Source organism: Acinonyx jubatus, chromosome D3 (genome assembly GCF_027475565.1).
Source record: "Acinonyx jubatus isolate Ajub_Pintada_27869175 chromosome D3, VMU_Ajub_asm_v1.0, whole genome shotgun sequence".
In the NCBI taxonomy this organism is placed as follows: domain Eukaryota; kingdom Metazoa; phylum Chordata; class Mammalia; order Carnivora; family Felidae; genus Acinonyx; species Acinonyx jubatus.
The window spans coordinates 8,893,338-8,914,255 of NC_069392.1; the positions used below are offsets into that span (position 1 = coordinate 8,893,338).

General features: G+C 46.9%; 1 protein-coding gene and 1 non-coding gene across 11 annotated transcripts in view; both read left to right on the forward strand.

The window, feature by feature from the left end:
• CUX2 (cut like homeobox 2) overlaps nucleotides 1-20,918 on the forward strand; it is a 281,761-nt gene that overhangs the window by 118,050 nt on the left and 142,793 nt on the right. Inside the window, exon 1 of one of the 10 annotated variants that reach the window (XM_053206442.1) lies at nucleotides 392-15,917. The exons of the other annotated variants lie outside the window; for them this stretch is intronic. Within the exon in view, the coding sequence (XP_053062417.1) occupies nucleotides 15,915-15,917 (3 nt within the window). The 5' untranslated portion in view covers nucleotides 392-15,914. Of the gene's footprint in view, nucleotides 1-391; nucleotides 15,918-20,918 lie in introns of those variants that run through there. 10 annotated transcript variants of the gene reach the window in all.
• LOC113595197 (small nucleolar RNA U13) lies at nucleotides 10,869-10,972 on the forward strand. Its single transcript, XR_003415686.1, has one exon. It is a non-coding gene; the product is annotated as a small nucleolar RNA U13 (small nucleolar RNA).

Below are 20,918 nucleotides of genomic sequence, written 5' to 3' on the forward strand. Positions count from 1 at the left end.
CTTGATTCCAGCTCTTGGAGGCTGGGGGCCCCGATTCCTAGATCACATGGAGCCAGGTTTGGTAACAGACCCTGGCACTGAGAGGAGACAGTATGAAAATAGACAATGTGCCCACTTGGAACTGAGCACCTACAAGACTGTCATGGTTGGGGGGGGGTCACCTGGCAGAGGAGTGGGGAGGCATAGCTGCTGGCCTGGAGAAGACCCCTGAGATACTGTAGCCAAAGGTGGTGTAAAAGGCCCAGGTAGGGGCATCTGGGTGGCTCAGTTGACTAACTGTCCAACTCTTGATTTCGGCTCAGGTCATGACCTCACAGTTCATGGGTTCAAGCCCCACATCGGGATTCATTCTCTCTCTCTCTCTCTCTCTCTCTCCCTCTCCCTCTCTCTCCCTCTCTCTCTCTCCCTCTCCCTCCCTCCCTCTCTGCTCCTTCCCTGCTTGTTCTCTTTCTCTCCTCCTGCCCCCACCTCTATCTCAAAATAAATAAATAAACTTAAAAGAAGAAACAAAAGGCCCAGGTAGACATGTCCAGAAAGGTGATATATCCAGTAGGGCTTGGTTGAGTGAGACTTTTGGGTGGTGCAGATCCTTGAACACATTCTCCACCCAGGACCTGATCCTTGGCCTGTCCCTAAAAAGTACTTCTTCCAATTCAGTGGTGCATCTGCTGTGGAAAACAGTATGACAGCTCCTCAAAACATTAAAAATAGAATTACCGTATAATCCAGCAATTCCGCTTCTGTATATACACCCAAAAGAATTGAAAGCAGGGACTTGAATAGATATTTCTACACCCATTTTCACAGCAGCATTGTTTACAATAGCCAAAAGTTAGAAGCATCCTAAGCGTCCATCAACAGATGAATGGATAAACAACTGTGGTCTGTTCATATAGTGGAATATTATACAGCCTTCAAAAGGAAGGCAATCATGACAAATGTAATATGGATGAATCTTGAGGACATTAAGCCAAGTATAATAAGCCAGTCGTAAAAGGATAGATACTATATGATTCTGCTGTATCATACTGTATGGTATGATACATACTTACCCAAAAGGAGTCAAATTCACAGAGACAGAAAGTGGAATGGTGGTTGCCAGGGGCTGGGGAGTCAGTATTTTATGGGTGCCGAGTTTCTGTTTTGCAAGATGAAAAAGTCTTGGAGTTGGATGGTGGTGATGGCTGCACAACTAATGCCATTCAACTGTACACTTAAAAAGGGTTGAAAATGGTAAATTTTATGTTATGTGTATTTTACTACAATAAAAATACTACTGCTTTCGTTACCGCTGCTACTACTGATACTAGTGATAATAAATGATGTGGCACTGCATACTTAACACAGAATATCTCATGTAATCCTCCCAATAACCCTAAGTAGATACTGTTAACAAGTAGTTAAGGACTGTACTGAGGTTCAGAGAGGTTAATACATTTGTCCAAGGTCACACAGCTAGCAAATGGCTGAACTGAGCCTTGAAAACACAGGTCTGTCTGTCCAAAACCCAGTCTCTCAACCATACCTAGACTGCCCCACACTTTGATTAAAGCACAGTTGAACTTGACACTATTGACATTTTGGGTTGGTTGTGTAGCAGCATCCTGGTCTCCCTCCACTAGATGCCAACAACACACACTTCCCACCCCTCAAAGGGAGATGGCCAAAGATGTCTCCAGATATTACCAAATGTCCCCCATGGGGCAAGGTCACCCCAGTTAAACCCACTGGTTTAACAGGGGCCTCTTGGCAGCACAGAGGATATTGGACAGTTGCCGTCGCTCTCACCAAGGTGGATTCGCCAGCCTGCAAGTAGCAGATGTTCAAGCTGCTGCTCACAGGCTTGTGAGAGCCCACATTTTAAAGCTACATCAGTGGCTGGAAATTAGCTTGTGCACAAAAGATCACTGGGGCGGGAGGGGGGGGTCATAAATGCTTTCTTTGCCTGTTAAAAAGATTTTTTTCACAGGGGACCCCCCACTGCCTGCACCCCCTCACCCTTAAACTGCCCAGACAGCTTGAACATCCCTTTTGGCATAAGGCTGGCCCACCTTTACTTGTAGCTTGAGCATTGTTCATTTGTAAGATGGTTCATATTAGCAGGAAAATGTCCACACAGGCCTGGGTACGTCCATACATGGTCCATACATGCACATAGTGGAATTATAGCCTTTCAGTGAAAGGTGCCAGGACACTTTGTTGGATGAATAAAGAAAGTGGTAGAATAGGATCCCGTTTTTGAGAATAATTCTACCTATGAATGTACATGTCAGTTGATGCATAGAGAAAAGCCCAGAGCGGACCAACGGTTTTGTTCCTATCTGTAGCCCCAGTGGCACAGCACACAGTAGGTGCTTAATCATTATTGATAGCTGAATCAGAGTGGAAAGACTGGGCTGTCAAACTTTCTTCTTTGTGTGCTTTTCCATCATTTGAATTTTTTATAGTGAGCGTATATTAACTTTGTGGCTAAAGGAAAAAAAAAAAACTTCCCCCAAAGAAAGGAAATTAAAAAAATAAAATTATGCCTTGAACTTGCTTAGCTCTTCCCTTCCTTCTACAGAGCTCAAAACCCACGTGCCCATCTTGCCTGAGCCATGGGAAGAAACAAGCTTGTGCTTTATGGTCCTTGTTTAGTCATGCATGATAACATTGGACTCCTGAAGAAAGCTGCTTCTTTATTTATTTCTCTCACTTTGGTTTTTCCCTTGGGCTTTTGAAGGGGGAATAAACCAACAGGCACTGGGTGTGGACAAGAAGGCAGTTAGAGAAGGGCTTGGGCCCTGGAAAATTCAGTCTTGCCGCTGCACCTCAGGTGGGAGGCCGAGGGCCGGACCAAGTGACCTTTAGGTGGGGGAGGGAGCTTCCATTCCTGTGACTTTCTTTCTCTGTGGCTTCAAGATCCTTCCAGAGCTGCCCAAGCACTTGGAGGAGGTGGGGAGCATATGGAGGTCAGAGAGGAAGAACAAGGAATAGATCAGGGGAGGGGGCGGGGGAGCAAGTTTCAGGACCACAAAGAAGAGGGGTATGTCATCTTTATGTGCAGTGATGGAAGAGGGTGAAGAAACACCCCCACCCCCACCCCCACCCCAGCCTTCTGATTTCCAAATATTCGAAAGGCCTTTGAGTTTATACAGTTGCATCTCAGATGTTTTTTAAAGTTTACAACTGACCCGATTTGTAGAAAAAGATAAACACCCTTCCTATGTTTGGAGTCATATGTAATTTTTATCTCTTGACCTTTAAATGTAAGCAGCAGTAAAATGAAGAACTATTGCAGTCATTTAACACTCTGGCTGTACTAACTGGTTCCTGCCTGAGAACCGTGGTTTTAAATTGGCTAATGCAGAATACTTGCAGAGCTAATAATAATTCAGATTACTCCTGTCAGCTATTCCGGTTTCATGGGTAATTTAGTAGTTGAATAAATTTTTAAAAAAATTCATTCGTTACCATGCACTGTTATGAATCAGTAGATGGTTTACCATTGGCAGCAGTAACTGTAAGAAGATTTAAATTGCTACTGAAAAGGATTTGAGTGAAGGTAATGTTTTATAATGTTCTAAGCCATATGCACTACTTTCAGGCCTCATCAGTTTTACATTGATTCCTAGTGAAGTGTTTAATTGCATCATGAATGCAATATAATTCAGTTCTTTCTGCTAATATGGTATATATCTCAAAGTGATATACAGCACTGACAGGGAGAATTCGCAGTTTCGTCCGGATTTGGGAGGGCAGTGAGAATTGGGCGCCTACTGGATGCATGGAGAGCAGGCGGCAGAGGGGGAGGCTACAGTCTGGTGCCATCTTGCTAAGACTGGGTGGGAGGGGGTGTCATGAGCTTGTGTGGGGAGGGGGAGGCTGTGTTGTCACCAGCCCTCAATGCTGACGGCCAGCCAGAGAGGCGTCTGGTGCTGTAGGCCTTCCCTAGGAGGGCAGGGAGATCTCCTAGTGGGCTTACTAGTCACATAAGGCTGGCCAAGCCCACTCCCGCCGTCAAATGCTCATGGATTTCGCCTGGCCATCTCACTGGCCGTTTCTAAGTGGTTATCAGAAATTGGGTTTTCTGGGGCACCTGGGTGGCCCAGTTGCTTAAGCCTCTGACTCTTGATTTCGGCTCAGGTCGTGATCTCATGGTTCATGAGTTCAAGCCCCACATCAGGCTCTGTGCTGACAGTGTGGTGCCTGCTTGAGAGTCCCCCTCTCCCTCGCTCTCTGCCCCTCCCACACATGCATGTGCATACTTGCTCATGTTCGCCAGCCTTCTCTCTTCCCTCTCAAAATAAATAAATAAACATTAAAAAATAATTAACACAAATTAGCCTCAGATACTATTGATGGCTGCCTTCAACTGGGAACCACTTGATATCTTGGTTCTGAATTTTTTTTAAAGTATGTTTCAGTGCATTCATTTGCTCAGGCTGCCATAACAAAGTACCACAGACCAGGTGGCTTCAACAACAGAAATTTATTTTCTCACAGTCCTGGAGTTTGAGATCAAGGTGTCAACAGCGTTGATTGCTTTTGAGGGCTCTCTCCTTGGCTTGCAGGTGGCCATCTTTGTGTTCACCAGGCAGTTCTCCTTCTATGCCTGTCTGTGTCCAGATTTCCCCTTTCTCTAAGGACATCAGTCATATTGGACTAGGGACCTCATTTTAACTTGATCGCCTCTGGAAAGACCCTATGTCCAAATAAGATCACATTCTGAGACAATGAGGGTTAGTACTCCAACATAGGAATTTTGGAGGACACAGTTCAGCCCCATAACACCCTGTATAGAAAGAAGGCGCGCGCGCGCGCGCGCGTGTGTGTGTGTGTGTGTGTGACTGTGGCAGGGTGGATGAGGGCTCTCAGTGAAGGGAACAAGGGAACAGTGCTAACTGCACTCTAATCAGAAGGCTCTTTCTGTCAACCCCTGTGAATGATGTGAAAGTCAGACTTGCTTGTCACGTCAATCCCTTCTCCAGCAGGACCTTAAAATCAGAGTTCATGCATTTTCAGATATCTGATTATTGTGCAGCCACAAAGCAAACGCCTAGGACCCGGGGCTCCCCCCTCAGCCTGGCGCCTCGATGTAATCAGAGCCTCCTTTTTATCCCCACTCTTGAGGAAGGCCAGCCAGGCCACCTTTTTGATCATTGTAACCTTGATGCAGAAGAATAATTTATCCATGCCCCCGGACAAGGAAATTGCAAAATATTATTTATGAAGGTGAGCCGACACGTCGTAATTCTGGCCCTGCATTTCTGGATGTGGCTGGCCAAGATGGGGGAAATGTGGGTGATGTTTGATAATAAAATGGGACAGTGTACCCATGAGATACAGGTGTGGGAGGAGCAGGGAGTCAGGCATCCCACAAGAGAGATTTCAGGGAATGAGAATTACTCTAGAAGCTGACCCAAACTGCCTTTCCATGGACTCTCAGGTCAGAAGTGGAAGGAGAAAAGTCTCCAGGATATAGAGGCTGGTGTGAGAGGGGATACTGAACAGCACTGTGGGCAGAGAAAGTCACGGGGATCTTCTTTTGAGGATTGTGACCTTGGTTTGGGGAACTTGGGAGGTTTGCAGTACAGTGGTTATGAGCCCTGGTTTTGGAGCTAGCCAGCCTTGAGTTTGAGTCCTGGTTGTCTATAGCTTTCTTTGTAGTTTTGTGACATTGAGCAAGTTAGGTCACTTTTCTGAACCTGTTTGTTCATCTGTACAATAGGATTAATAACAAATCAACCCAAGTGTTGCCTCGAGAGTAACATGAGATAATGCAGGTAAAATGTAACTGTCTTTTCAGTGGGCCTGACTCCTTACCTAGCAGCAATTAAGTTGAGTGTCTAAGGATGCAGCTCTGGAGCCAGATAGCTCTTAGACCTTAGACTAGCCACTTCATCTCTCTGAACTTGCATTTTCCTCATCTATCAAATGGGCACAAAAAAGATTACAATTTCGTAGGGTCCTCTTAAGGGTTGAATGACTGAATGGAAGGAGAGCATTTAACAGTGCTTGTCTCATAGTAAATGCTCAGTAAATGTTGGCCATTAATATAAGTTCCTAGGACATAGTTCTTGGCAGTCTTTCTTCTGAGAAGCCGTTCCCAACCTTGACTCGGATTTAGAGGCAGCCTGTCTCCCATCTGCCAATGCTGTCCTGTCGAACAACATGCTTAATTTAAAAATCCAAATGGATTTGCATTCCTTATGATTTGAAAAAGTGCTCTGAGCACTGAGAAGTGCCCCATAAGGGGGCAGAATATATGTTCCCCGGGGGAACCACTGCAGCATCTGTCCACCACAGAGGAGATGGCAGACCCCAGCAGACCCCAACATCTCTGACTGCCCAACTCACAGACCGGTTGTGGCAACTAAGCACCACGACTCTTAGGCATCAGCCGTGGGAAGTTCAGCCCAGTAAATGTTTTGCAGTCTCTCAGCAATTTGGGGTTCTACCAAATTAGCGTTTGGTATTGAATTAGTATTCATTTTCTCTAATATGATATAAAAGTATAATCACATTAGTGACTTTTATAGCATATTAGATTATACATTTGGAACACGTCCCCGCCTGAAGCAGCTTTAGGCAAAAAAAAAAAAAAAAAAAAAAGTCCCGCCAACAACAATAACAAGCAAACCATCTTCCACCCTGGCTCGCAAGCCCGGGCTTTTCCAGCTGGGCTGCAGCAACCTGGATAGAAAATTCTCTGCTCTCTGCCTCCTGGTCCCTACAGAGAAAGAATTTTCATTCCACCGCCATGATTTGTGAAGCATTGAATTTAAGACCTTAATAGTCGTTCCAAATGAATGTTTCTTTAATCCCGGGGCAGAAACGCAGGCTGTGGTTGAGATGTAATTAATAGCACTAATTACTCTTCTCTCCCTCCATCCACTTTTCCTCCTGCCAGCATCCCCGTTCCCCAAGAAACCTGGCAGGAACACCAGAAATATTCACCTTTTGCTCCAAAATGTCCCTGGACAGAGAAACCAGGGCTCACCCCAATAATGGCTCTCTGTTTTGAAAGATTTTCCTTCTGCCTCCCAATGGTTCCTCTAGTTCTGGGACTCCTGGGCCTTCCAGAAGTTTAGATTTTTTAGGACCTGTTTCCAGCCATCATGGTGACTCAGCCAGTTGTGAAGGGTGATGTCCTAAGGAGACAGCAGCACATGGCCTGACTTTCCTGAGCATTTTTCTCTGGACTGTAACCTCATTGATGCATTGGTTCAAACATAGATGATGTTGCTTACAGACTCCCCAGGGTGCCTGCCTTCAGAGGGACCCCATCAAACCATTTTTCACTACAAAGAATAAAGGATGAAATTTTTTTTCTACGTGTAATGAAAGCAAGTAAACTGGTCAGGAGAGCTAAAATGATTTATTTATACATTGCCTCGTTCCCAAATAATTGAAGGCTGGGTAGACTCACCCGGATAGGCTTTGAACGTAGGTTGCATCTTGCATGCGAACTCTGAGAATTCAGCTGTAGTAGCTTCCTGGAATGTCACATTGAGAAAGATTCTTAGACCACATTCCAGATCAGCAAAAGAGAGTCTCATTCAGTCTATAAACATCTGATGTGCCAGGCACTGCTGTAGGCACCAGTGCCACTGCCTCCAACTGGGTAGCCAAAATCCCTCCCCTAAAAGATTCACATTCCAGTTGGGAGAAGCTGACAAAAAATACCAATAAAGCCAGGTCATGCAGGGCTTGAGCACAGGAGAGAGTTGGCACATCCTATTCTAATTGCAATGGAAAGCCATTGGAGGATTTTTAATAGGGAAGTGCCAGTATCTGGTTTATGTTTAAAAGATAAAAGCTTTTTTAAAAACAATCACTCTGGGAAAGGAGACAGGGGGGAGAAGTTAGAAGGAAAGGTTCAAGGTTTTTGCAGGTGTCTGAACAAGGAATGGTGGGGGATGAGTAACAATTGATTTGATTTGAACTCTATTGTAGAGATCCAGCTGACCAAATGGGCAATCCATTAGTAATGTCTGCCACAGACGTGAGAGGTGACAGTGAGCACTTGGATGCTATATTTGCCATCTCTATAAGTCATTTTTAGGCTGGTGAAGGGAGCTAGAGAGGATGAAAGGGTCACTCAGAGATAGTAATCCATGGCTTTAGTAACAGCTACAGATATTCCAGGGAAATTTGAAGGAGAATATTCACTGACTGTCCTTGCAGACATTATGGGGAACTTAGGCATAAGATGCCATATTGTCTTAACTAGAGATTGTCCAGGGATCAGTAAAGCAAATGGGACCTTCAAAAGACCAATATTAGACCAAATCCCTGTAGAGATGTGCAGAGGACCAACATGATTCCATAGAGACATACTCAAGGAGGTTCAAAGAGAAGAAGCTAGGCAGAAAGCCATCAGTGGAAACAGTTAATAGGAAAACAGGTTTTAATTATCTCAGGTGAAAACAGAGGATCAGAGACAATCCCCTCTTCTCTCCACCCTACAAATAGGAAGGACTCAGCAGTGTTGGTGGGGGGCAAGAAGATAAATAGCAAATAACCAACTGGTGGCCCCTTTGGGTTGTTTTCTCCTTCTCCTCTTCCCCTTCTCCCACCTCCTCCCCACTCCTCCTCTAAAGCTCTGTCTTCTCTTAAGATCAGACACTTGGCGAAAGTCAGTCATCATGTGATTTAGCAGGGTGAAAAGTCAGCTTGGCATTGGGCAAGGAACTGGATTTGGAGAGGGAAGAGCCACTTGAAAAGCCTGGAGCACCTACATGATGCTGCAAGACTGCAGTATGGGGAGCCCCGTGAATCCTGTTACAAAATATTTTTAAACCATTCAGAATAAGGGAAATTTGGTGAGATTATGATACTGAACAGGGCTCTATGTGTAATGTATAACTTTCTATTTTTAAAAAAGGTATGAGGACAGGCTTTGTGGTTATAGTCCAGTCTCTTCAACATCCATTCCTAGGAAGAGTCTAGAAAAACTGTTAAACTATAGTCTCTGTCCTTGTGCCCTTGATTCTCACAGTTGGCTGTGTGGCTTCAGGAGCATCCAGCCCTAGACAAACTTAATTTCCTTCTTTGACACAGGCTGGCCATGAAGATAGAGGGTGCAGGAAATAGGACCCACATGAGGCCTCTACCCCAGCCCCTTCCCCTCAAGCCTGGAGCGAGTCATGCAGACCCCTGGCTCTCAAACCCAACTGATGTTTGGACCCCTTGCTCCTACCCAGAAAGGTGCTGACAGCACCCACCTGGGAACTCAGCCTGGCCTCTCGAGCCAGAATGCTGGGCCAGCTTGGAGAACCCCTGGAGTATCCTATTTTAAAATACTAATTTTCAAGGATACATTACTCTATAAGCAATATACACATCATCTTTTAAACTGAGACATTAAAGATGAGCATAGAGTGAATGGTAAATCTCCTCAACTTGTAGCCCCCTTTTGTCTGCTCCGCATTTATTTGTTTTTCCAGGACACTTTAACCATAGACAAGCATACAAGTATAGCCCCTTATTAAAGTAGAAAAGAGATTAGGGGATTATTCCTTCCTTCCTTCAATACTTATAAAGTGCCTACTGTATGCTGGGTGCTGAGAATATAGCAATGAACAAAAGAAAAATTGTCTTTCAGGATATGAACAGTCTAGGAGAGGGCTGGGGGGAACTGATGAGAAACATAAACAAATAGAATAAAAGAATCGCATATTGTGGTCCTACAAAGCAAATCAACAACGTGCCATGGTAGAGCAGCAGGGGAAGGGGGTATTTAATGGATTATGAAATATAAGGAGTCTGCCATGGAAAGAGGTGTGTGTCTGGATGTGAGGTGTGTTTTCGGTGTCTGGGTAGTGTAGGATGTATCTGGGTACGTGTGTTTTTATCTCTGTGTCTGGGTGTGTGCTTCTTTACCCCTGTGAATATCTGAGTGTCTGGGTTTGTGTGTGTGTCTGCATGTGCACGTGTGTGTGGATCTTATCAGAGAGGGTTGTTCTGGGACTGAGAGCTCTTGTGACCAGAGCCAGTGGAGGTTGGAAGTGCAGGGGGAGAGCAGAGCTACACTTAGCTGTGCAGGCTCCTTAGCTACATGGGGGGGTCTGGGTTTTTGACTCAGTACCCACAGAACTGACAGAAGGCCATCCAAAAGCATTATTAGGGATCTCTCTGAAACAGTATTATGGGGGCAAGCACATGGCCTGGAGGAGGCTGGGTGGGGGTGGAGAATGGTTTGGGCTTCACTAAAAGTGGAGGTGAGGGGGCTCACTGGTAGGTGATTTAATGTGGCAGAATGGAATGAATGGAAATGCCTCCCGGGCTCCTGGCCTGAGCATCTGGATGGATGTACCACCTTTTCCTGAGATGGGGAAGATGCTGGGAGAAAGAGTGAGGAGCAGACAGGAGCCCAGGGTTCCTTCTTGGCCATGGCAGATCTGAAATGGCCTCCCAGAGGGATGTCAGTTCTTCAGGGGGGTGGGCCATTGGAGCTCAGAGTCCTGTGGCCTGGAAGTGAGTCCTGGGCTGGGTCCTTAGAGGACCTGGCCATGTCCAAGGACCAGCTAGACCACCTTTCCCTGGCTCTGAGGCCCTGAGCAGAGCATCGAAGGCCCCCATCAGTTATGTTAGCACAGCCCTGGGGGGGTACTGATGCAAGAAACCATTAGAGGGATGTCTGCTCTGGGGACCTGGCCCCAAACCTTAGCAGCAGGGAGCTGTTTGGAGCTGGGGTATTTGTGGGCCTGGGTCTCCCAGCATCCGAGCTATGGAACAGTAGATCACCTCCCCAGAGGCTGGGACAGGCTTCCCAGAGGCCAGTTTCTGTTACCCTTAGCTCAGAAAGTAAAGGTACATTGCATTGCTAAGATGATCATCTCTTGTGTGCCTTGGTTGAACGTAATCTTTAAAAGCTAGAGCTGATCCTTTCGTAGTTCTTAAGCATGATGATTGGGTGTTCACACTGTTATGTGACACGTGCCTCCCTCAAATCTTGTTAAGACCTTGTCCCATTACCCATCTGACATAAGAAAAAGAAAAAAGCTAAAGCTGCTGAGCATTTTACTGTGTCAGTCCTAACGACCCATAAGCTGAGTTGATCCTCACAACAACCCCTAAGGCAAGTTCTGCAATGATTCCCATTATACAGGTCAGGAAACTGAGGCTCAGCAAAGTCGTGGTTGCACAGCAGTTCGTAGACAGGATTTGAAACTAAGCCAGTCTAACCGCAAAGCCCGTTTTCTTAGTTTTCACATGCTGTGCCAAACGCTTGCTATAAGTTATCTCTTAAAGTCACAGGTACTCTTCAATGGGGTTACCATTGTACCCATTTTGCAGAGGGGGAAACTGAGGCTCAGAGAGAGGAAACACCTGGGTCAGGATCACACAGCTTTTAAGTGGCAGCACCAGAATTTGAACGCAAGGATATAAGAAACCCTGAACTTTCTTTTGAATATGGGACATGCCTCTGACTACCAACCCCTGCCTCCCTGTCTCTGCTGGCAGTAAAGGTCTCTCATCCCCCCAGCCCAAAGTGTCCCAATGACCCACTGAGGGCAGGAGACAAGACTCCATCCTTGGGGCTGCCTCAGCAACGTCCTAGGCAGGGCTTTACAAATTAATGAGAAACATCAGAGGTTCGTGGGCTCCTTAGATTATGATGGGACCTGATAAGACCCCATCTCAGTGGGTTTATCACTGGAGTTCCTGCCTGGAGCCCTTGGTGGGCAGGGGCTGGCACTCATGTTGGACTTAAGTAGCGTTAAAGCCCCTACTTCTGGGACATGAAGTCTAAGCCAGCTCATGGGGGTTTGGGCCACTCTGTCCACTGGGAGACCCCAGTGATTCATTAGGACAGTTCTTTCCATCAGAGCATTGATGGGACAACGCTAAACAGCTCATGAGCAGTGGGGACCCGGTGTGGGATTCACCATTCACTTTAGCATTTATACTTCAGAAAATACGTGTGCACGCATGTGTGGGTGTGTTTCCAACCAGTAGTTGGAAAATCACACCCTGATTTAGAAAATCTACCTACTGAAGCTTCCAGAAGACCCTTGTTTGATTAGCAGAGCTGTTAAGAGTATGGGATTTGGGGTCATGCTACTGAATTCACAACCCAGCTCTGTTGCTTGCTGGCTGCCTGGCCTTGAGCTTGACTGCTCTTAACCTCTTCAGTTTTAAGTTTTCCCACCTCAATGCATATTTGAAGAAACAAACGAGTGCCTAGAACTGAATCTGGTATAAGCTGTGCACTCAGTTTATGTTAGCTAAGTGCTACAATTGTTGCAATTGCAGTCTAAAATAAGTTTTTCTGGAAAGGGGCAGATAGTAAACATTTATGCTTTACAGGCCATGTGGTTTTTAACTACTAATCTCTGCCACTGTAACAGGAAAGCAATCATGGACAATATAATATGTACATGTGTAGATGTGGTTTCATCCCAATAAAACTTCCCTGTGACTTATGTATGAACATGGTGGGGAGAAAAGTCATTTTTCTTCTGGGAGAATGCGACCCTGGGAAAGCCAGACCTGGTGAGAAAGAAGAACACCTCAGAGGGAAACAGGGCTAAGAGAAAGAAATCAAACCTTGTCAATATTGTTTGAGCTGCTGGATCTAGCCATGCCTGAAGCTACTCCTGCATTGTTCAGATAGGTGAGCAACAGTTTCCCTTTTATGCTTAGGCTACTTTGAGTTGGGATTCTGCTGCTTACAACCAAGAGTCCTAAATTATCTAAGCCTCTGCCCCAGTCGGGTATAACTACTTACCTGCTGGTATCTACTGACTCACTCCCACTCTTCCCTGCCAGGATCAAGTTTATGACACTACCCAAGAGCATCCTTTAGTCACAAATATATAACTTTCTTTTCCTGTGGGGGCTTAAATAGTTTCATTTTCAAGGTTACAAAATCCTTAGCAAGTAGGTGACTTCATTTTCATAAACTTTAGTCCTCTCCTGTAAAATGAAGTTAATCACTGGACCAGTGATTAGGGTGTGTTAAAAGGGTTAATATTTATAAATGCTTGGAACAGTCCCTTGTACCTACTAAGTACTACCTAAGTATCTGCTGTTGCTACTACCTGGAAACGGAGCTCACAGATTCTAGGCATTTTCCTGACAGATGAAGGAGACTATCAGGCAGGGATTGGTCTTTCCATATTCCCAGCACCGGTGCAGGCCTCGTATTGAGTGGGCACTTGGTATTTGTTGAATAAGAGTTAGAACAAGACAAGGCAGTCATGGAGAGTGGAAGTGAGAGACCCGCATGGATTGCGGCAAACTCTGAGGTGTTTGTGATTAGGAGTCAAGCTGTAATTGCTTCGGGGATTTATAAAACCTTGAGACACGGAGGAATGTTAGGGGACGCACAAGCAATTTAGGGATTTGAGTGTTTGGGATTTAGGCCTTAGCTACTTAAAGTGTGGTCCACCATGGACCAGTATCAGCATCACTTGAATGCCTGTTGAGAAAGGCAGGGACTCGGCCCCACACCGGACCTCTGGAGTCAGAATCTGCACTTCGACAAGATCCTGGGTGATTCTCGTGTGCATTAAAGTTTGAGAAGTGGAGAGGACAGGCAGATGCTGCGGACGTGGTCTCTGTGTCTTGAGGGGCTGCTTATGGAGGTGAGGATGTGGGGCATGTGGGCCTGTCAGCTGTTTTGTTAGGAATGCGTGCTGGCCTCTGCCCTTTGGCACAGTGGGTCACACCTGCCCAGACACACTGCTGGCCCGGTAAGTGGTCTCTGACGTTGCCGCACAGTGGTTTGAGAAAACTACCACCCAGCTTCACTTCTTAAAAGTAAAATGAAAGGTTCCTTGTCCTTCACTCAAACAGTCCCTGCTTTGTAGTCTTGCTAACTTTGTGCAAACAGTAACAGCAATCAGCGATATGTAGCTTGTGATATCATACATGTTGTGATTTCTTTTTCCTGATCCTCTTTTATCAACTTAATCCTGACGAAATGTGGATGACTTCTTAAAAATCTTCTCAAGGTGTCTGGCTGTCTGTGGTGGGGAGGTCATGGCGGGGGCCAGGTCAGGGTGGGCACGGTGGGTGTGACTGCAGGAGGATCCACAGAACCAGAGCAGAGACACCTCACCAGGAAAGTGGCCTCCAGATTGAACAGAGGTGGGCACAGGTTTGAGGGGGAGGACACACACTCACTATCACCCATCTTTACCAAAAACTGAGTATTGTGCTAAACGAAGGTTAGGGACTGGGCCACGTGCAGAGAGCGAGCTTCAAAATCCACATGACCTGGGTCCAAATCATAGTGCTGCTGCAGCCTGCTGACTGTGTCATCTCAGGCAAGGAAGTTTGTGTCTCTGAGCCTTGCTATCCTTGTCTAGAAAATGGAGCTAAAATATCGCTGACCTCATAGGGGATGTAGAGTCAGTGAATGCAGTGGTGACCAGAGCTGGCTGCTAAGAACCAGCTGTTCTTCCCAGTTCTAGGTGTAGGGTGACGTCACACTGGGAGCTAGAAGTTGACCATGGTAGAAGAATTTACACACAGAAATGGTACACATCAAAACTTCTCTTTTTTTTTCCCCAGAGAACTGGTTGTTAAGCATTTACCAGCACGCTACTTGTTAAATGACAAGTTGTATTTAAATTGCTATGCGCAATGCTTGGTAGTAGTGGTTATTACTATTATTAATTATAGAACCACAGGGCACCTCCTTGGCTCAGTTAAGCATCTGCCTTTGGCTCAGGTCACGATCTCACAGCTCATGAGTTCGAGCCCCACATGGGGCTCTGTGCTGACAGCTCAGAGCCTGGAACCTGCTTCAGATTCTGTCTCTGTATGTCTCTGTTCCTCTCCTGCTTGCGCGCTCTCTCTCTCTCTCTCTCTCTCTCTCTCTCTCTGTCAAAAATAAACATTAAGAAATTTAATTATAGGACCCTAATATTATATAAATATTAGGGTGGTTTCATGATTGGACATTCCATGTGCTGACTCTGCATTTATTTTAACTGCTTAGAGGCCTTTTCTGCTAATCCTCTGGTCCCTAGCCCTGTCCTGGATAGCTGATATTATTAGTCAGCTGAGTTCCAGATAGATGAAGTATCTTACAGGTGCCCCAAATGAACATTTATTGAGCATGGACTAAATGCCAGGTGTTAGGAAAGCACTTTTCATATATGATCTCATTTAATCCCCCAACAACTCTGTGAGGCAGAAACTGTTATAAATCACACTGTGTAGGCACAGATGGGGCTCATAGAAGTTAGGTGACACAGGTTGCACAGCTGCTCAGTTGAAGGTGCTGGGCTTTGAACCCACGCATTTAACTCCGGAGGCTGTGATTTCACCAGGTAGATCCTAGAGGTTAAATGTGGAGGGGGCAGGTGCTTGGGTCCTTGGGGTGTGGACCCTCCTTCTTGCTGGGAGGCTTTGGGGATGGGGGTGGGCAGGGTCGAGAAGTCCTGACTGTGTCCGCTTGGCTGATGGCAAACAGTCCGATTTTACTAGATGTGTGCAGGCCGGGTTCTGATTGGCAAGAGGATGTCTCTGTTGGAAGGGAATCTTGGCCACTTGCCTCTTGGCAGCAGGCTCTTGGCTACCACGTGGGCTGCCATGCTGAAGCAGTGAGAATTATTCGGCAACCTTGCCTGGGATAGTTTACAGTGGGCTGGGGGCTCTGCCAGTCTCTCAGACAGGCTGGCAGAGAGAGCAAGAAAGTGAGCGCTGCCACAGAGAAGCCCACACTCAGCTTCTTCGCTGTTCTTCTGCCCCTGTCTGTCTCCATCTCTTGCCATCCCTCAGCCTCTCCCTCTGCCAGGACTTAAGGAGCCAGTAGTACGACAGGTGGTTTGGCAGCAAGGGAAACGACGTCTCCTGTCCCCACAGGCCTGCATTCCCTCAGCTCTACTAAAACTTGAGGCCTTTTGCTTCCATGGCTCCCAGTTTGCCTGAAGATGAAGTTCAGACTCCTTGGTTTGGCTTGAAGACTTCTCATGGTATGACCCCTGCCTCCCGGTTCTTCATCATGCCTCCACAGGAGAGACTCAGCTTCTTGTTTTTTCACAGTGTCTAGCCCAGAGCTCACTCAGAACATGTGGTTGAACTTGACTTACTTTGGGATTTGCATTCCTCGCCATGACTGTGTCTTAAGGCTGATTTTTCACATGCCAAGTGCTATGCAAGCTTCTAAATATTTTCTGTTCATATCTCATTGACTCATAACAACCTCACAGGTAGGCCCTGTTTTTTCCCCCATTTTACAGAGTAGGAAACTGTGACACTGAGAGATTTAAATTACATGACCAAGATCATCCAGCTAGGACATGGCAGTGATAGATTTGAACCCAAGTCAGTCCAGAGCTCAAGCAGGCTCCAGTGGGATTTTCCTTAAACCACTTTGTGAGAGCCTGTCACCAGTTCAGTGTCATCACCCCCATCCCCGGCGGCCTTGTCAGCACAACAGCCCGCTTTGCTGGCTTCTCACATCGCCCTAGCTCTGCTGTGTCTACACATCCTTGATGAATTAACCTTGGCAATGCCAGCCTTGCCTTGTCACACCAATAAAGTTAGTGCTTCAGAGAACTAGGTTGTGGAAGGTATAATGGACCCCTCTCTCTACCTGTCTCTTTTTTCCTGCAGATTCCAGGGTTCCTTGGATGTTTAGGAGAAGAGCCAGAATGTTCCTTATGGGAGTAGGGTGGGTGTGGAAACAGGAGAGACCCCCACATTGGTTCCTTCTAAGGGAGACCTCCTCCTTTGGGGAGACCCAAATCTCATTCCATCTGTCGAGAGTGGCCTGTGTGACTCTGCTCACCAGGGGCTTGATTGTCTCAGCATGCCACCACATTGCTCAACAACAGGACGACATTCCTGTACCAAGGCAGAGGGGAGTCGGATTGCGGTAGAATTCTCCATCAGACTGTGTCATATTCGGATTGCATTGTGTTAGGAGTTGTTTCCACTAATGTGATGAGAAAGTTGCTAATCTGAGAAGACTCCTGCATTGTATTAGGGAAAACAAATATTAATGTGATGCGATGGGAAGTGGCTAATAAGAAACTAAGTTGCTAATATGACACGATGGATGGATCGGTGGGAGGAATTTGGGTCGGGTGCTTGAACTTTTCTGGAATGTGTGATGGGCAGGGCCAGAGGAGGGCAAAATGGCAGGAACGTCGTGTTACAGTCACTCAGAAGTAAGGCTCCATATCTGAGCCTCTTCCTCCCCCACCACACCCAGACCCTCACCCCTGTACTGTGTTGAATAGTGTCCCCCAAAAGCTCTCATCCATGCAGAACCTGAGAATATGACCTTATTTGAAAAGAGTCTCTGCAGATATAATAAGATGAGGTCATACCGCATCAGAGTGGGCCCTGAATCCAATGACTGGTGTGTGAGGAGAGGACACATAGGGAGAAGGCCCTGTGACTATGGAGGTAGAGATGGGAGCGGTGCAGCCCCAAGCCAAGCAAAGCCCAGGACAGCTGACCGCCACCAGAGGCTGGAAGGAGCCAGGAAGCCTCCTCCCCAAGAGCCTTCAGAGGGAGCGCGGCCCTGCCAACAGCTGACTTTCAGACTCCCGGCCTCTAGAACTGTGAGAGAATAAATTTCTGTTGTTTTAAGGCCCCCATTGATGGTACTCTGTTATGGTGGCCTGAGGACACTAGCCCCAACCCCTTTCCCAGTAACACCCTCAAAAAGGAGAGGCAGGTTCGGCAACATCCCTCTAACTCAGAGACAGCAAAGCAGCTTTGGGGGGGTTCCTCCAGCCCCAGGGCTGGCCTGGCTGCTTGACCAGACCCAGGGGCAAAGGCTTGCTATCTTTTTCTGCTTTGTTCTTTGCTTAAAGGAAAGAAGCCTCCTCGTTCGCAGGGCGGTTGGCATATGGGCTCCACAGCCTGCTTCGCGGCACGTTAATATGTGATTAAAGGGGTCTTAAAACACCCATTAGTCCCCCTCTGGTATCTAATAGTGCTTTTGGATTTAGAACAGAATATTATTTACTCATTAGCTGATAATAGATCCAGAGTACACGCCATATATATGGGGACAATTATTAGAACGTGGGTCTGCACAGAAACCTGGTTCTGCTGCTGTGGCCGGTGGCAAGACAGCAGGGCCCAGAGGGCAGTGGGGTGAGGGGTGCAAAGTGACCCATGGGCCCTCCAAGGAAAATAGAGAGCCTGCTAGATAGAGGTTGTCTGTGGTGGCTTGCTGCGGATGGAAGCAAATTCCAGGTACAGACGGTGGGGGGGCACTTGAATGCCTCAGTGGAAGGGGAGGGATTGGTGGTGGTTAGAATTTGAGGTAATCAGTTCCAAGAATTGGGGTGCCAACAATAGCAGGCCCCCACAGTGGTGAAGGATTGAACCTGAGCTTTGGGCCTAAGCCTCCCAGGATGAGATTATTAGTCACATGGCAGCCACCCCCAGAATCACAGAAGTGGGGTGACGTGCCCAGGACACACAGCTGGTAAGTGGCTGCAGTGGAAGCAAACCCAGCTCTTCTGATGACCAGACCTGGGTTCTTTCCAACACTTCTTTGTACCCGCTGCAGAAACTTCTTGGTAATTCAAAGTTTCCCTGTCTCCAATGGGAAGAGGCACTTTAACACTGTTTCCTATAATGTTTTGTTTGTTGGAAAGGCGAAAATAGTGGCAGATTGTCCCTCTACAGCGTTTGGGTCCTTGATCTACGGCCAAATGCACTAGAAAGGCTTGGGTGGAGGGAAACAGAATGGAAAGGAGTGTAAATGCCGTGGGAGTTGTTTGGGCATCTCCCAGGAAGCAAGAGGAGGCCCTGGTGAAGGATCAAGGAGTCACAAGATCAGGCCTGTGTCTGGGATCAGCAACTCTGGTGGAGGTCTGAAAATCAGTGGAGGAGGAGGGAAGAGGCAGGGAGAGGCCCGCAAGAGGTTTCACGGTAGCCCTGGTGAAGCCTCACGGGTCTGAACCAGCAGGTGGCAGTAGTATCAGAAGGAGGGAATGGATGCTGGGATACCCCCATCCATAGCGGACATCACAGGTCTCAGTGGCTGGTTTGACTTAGGGGTAAAGAAGATAGCAAAGTCAAGACAACCCCCAGTTTGATGGACAGAGTACAGTGTGTGGGAAGGAAAGTCTCCAGTTTGATAAGCCTGATTTTCAGGTCATCGGTTTGTAGTGATTCTGTGAGTAAATGCATGAACCTCTTATGATGAAAGGCACAGCATAAGCCTGCAGTACAAGCACCAAAGATAGGACTGAGAAAGCACTGAAAAACCTTGCCTTTAACTCAGACTCGTCTAGGCTTTTCTCAGACACGCCAGATGGAAAGACAAGCCGGGCTTGTATGAAGGTGGAGAGGTCTTTCTCCAGCCCAGTGCAAGCAGTTTGAGACTTTCTGCCTCCTGGTTTCCTGTGCAGGGGCAGGTAAGCCTCCACCCATGTCCCTGTTTTTCACAGGTGGCCAGGGGGGTTTATATTGAACACATACAGGAAAGGAGCAGGGTGCCCTCTCTGGTGAGTCGTTTCATCATGTGCCCACAGAGACACTGAAGAAGTCAGAGATGTTTCCAGCAAGGTCACAACTAGAGGCCAGACATAACCTATGTGTATTGCCCGAATGAAGAATAGGGCTCCCTGATGAAAGCTTAGCAGGTCTCTCCCCACTTCCCTGGGAAGGAGCCAGAGAGAAAGCAGAGCTTGGCAAGTTTGTCCTTTGGTCCATCTTCTCTAGATGCGTGGGTCTACACCTCAGCTAGATAAATAACCAAATAAGTAAACCACTTCCCAGTGGGTGTGTGGCATATGCGTGAGTGTATGTGTGTTTGTGTCTGTATGTGTGTGTTTTAATAAAGCTCACCATGAGCCAGATATCAATTTCTGTCAGAGAGACGCAGAGCATCTGAACCAGAACTAAATAAAAATAAACATTAAACAATTATTGGAATTTAGGTTTATTTAAAAAATCAGCAGGGTTGAGGGAACAAGCCACCCATTAGCGAGGCAGAACTATCGGGCCTTTTAACAACCCGCTGGTTCTTGGCTGCCAGGGAGATTTGGGCTGTACAAGCTGTGGAAACTCCGGATCCTATTGATTAAAGATGATGCGGTAACAGGCCAATTATATCGTCGTGGCTGCTTGCAGTGCTGGCCGACGCTGGCTACCCATTTGTCTTTACAGAAACGGCTTTGTTTGGGGGGCTCTGGGAGGGCAGTTCAGTGTCCCCATCCTGAGCAAAGTATTCTTCCTCCTCTGGTCCCTGCAGTTGGTAGAGGCTCCAATGCCCGAGCTCTCCCGGATTCTTGCATTTTTCTCCTCCCTGTCCCCTCCACAGACATCCATAGTTCATAAGGAACCTGTGTCTTGTCAACCAAATCAATGCAAATAACCGGTGAGCGTTTCTCGACTTTTCAGTAATAATTGATCTTCCCAGAACTGATAGCATTTGGAAAACATAAGTAAGGAGAGCAGCAGCGAGCCAGATGTCCACGTTAAGAGAATATAATTGCTCTGAGTTATAGGAAAGGAAGTGATTTCCCTTCTAACTTTAGCTCCAAGAGAGCAGAACAAACTGCCATGGAGCATCAAGAAGCTTCCAGTAAACTCAGGGCTTCATACAGACTCCGTCTCTCAGCCTGTAGATTCAGACGACTGTGGGACAGGGATCTTCCAAGCTGACAGGCAGATTTCCTGCTTGCAATTTTGTCAGTCTCTGGGTTTTTATTTGGAAGCTTTCTGCACAGTCACTGTTGGGGAAGGAGAGAGAGGTTTGCTGTTCTTCCAGGGGGTGGTCCAGTTTAGCCACTGTGCTGTTCATCCACCGGATGGGAATCTCCTCTCTGCTGGTTTGCCTTCCCCCCTCCCCCGCCTTCTTTCTAATTTGATGGTCATTTCCAGGCACTGCTGTAATTGGTCCCTGACTCGACTGGAGTGATATTTAGAAGGTCAGACGTCAGATGGGGTTGGGGGTATTCTATGGATTGGTGGATGGCGAATAGGATTCCCAGGGTTGT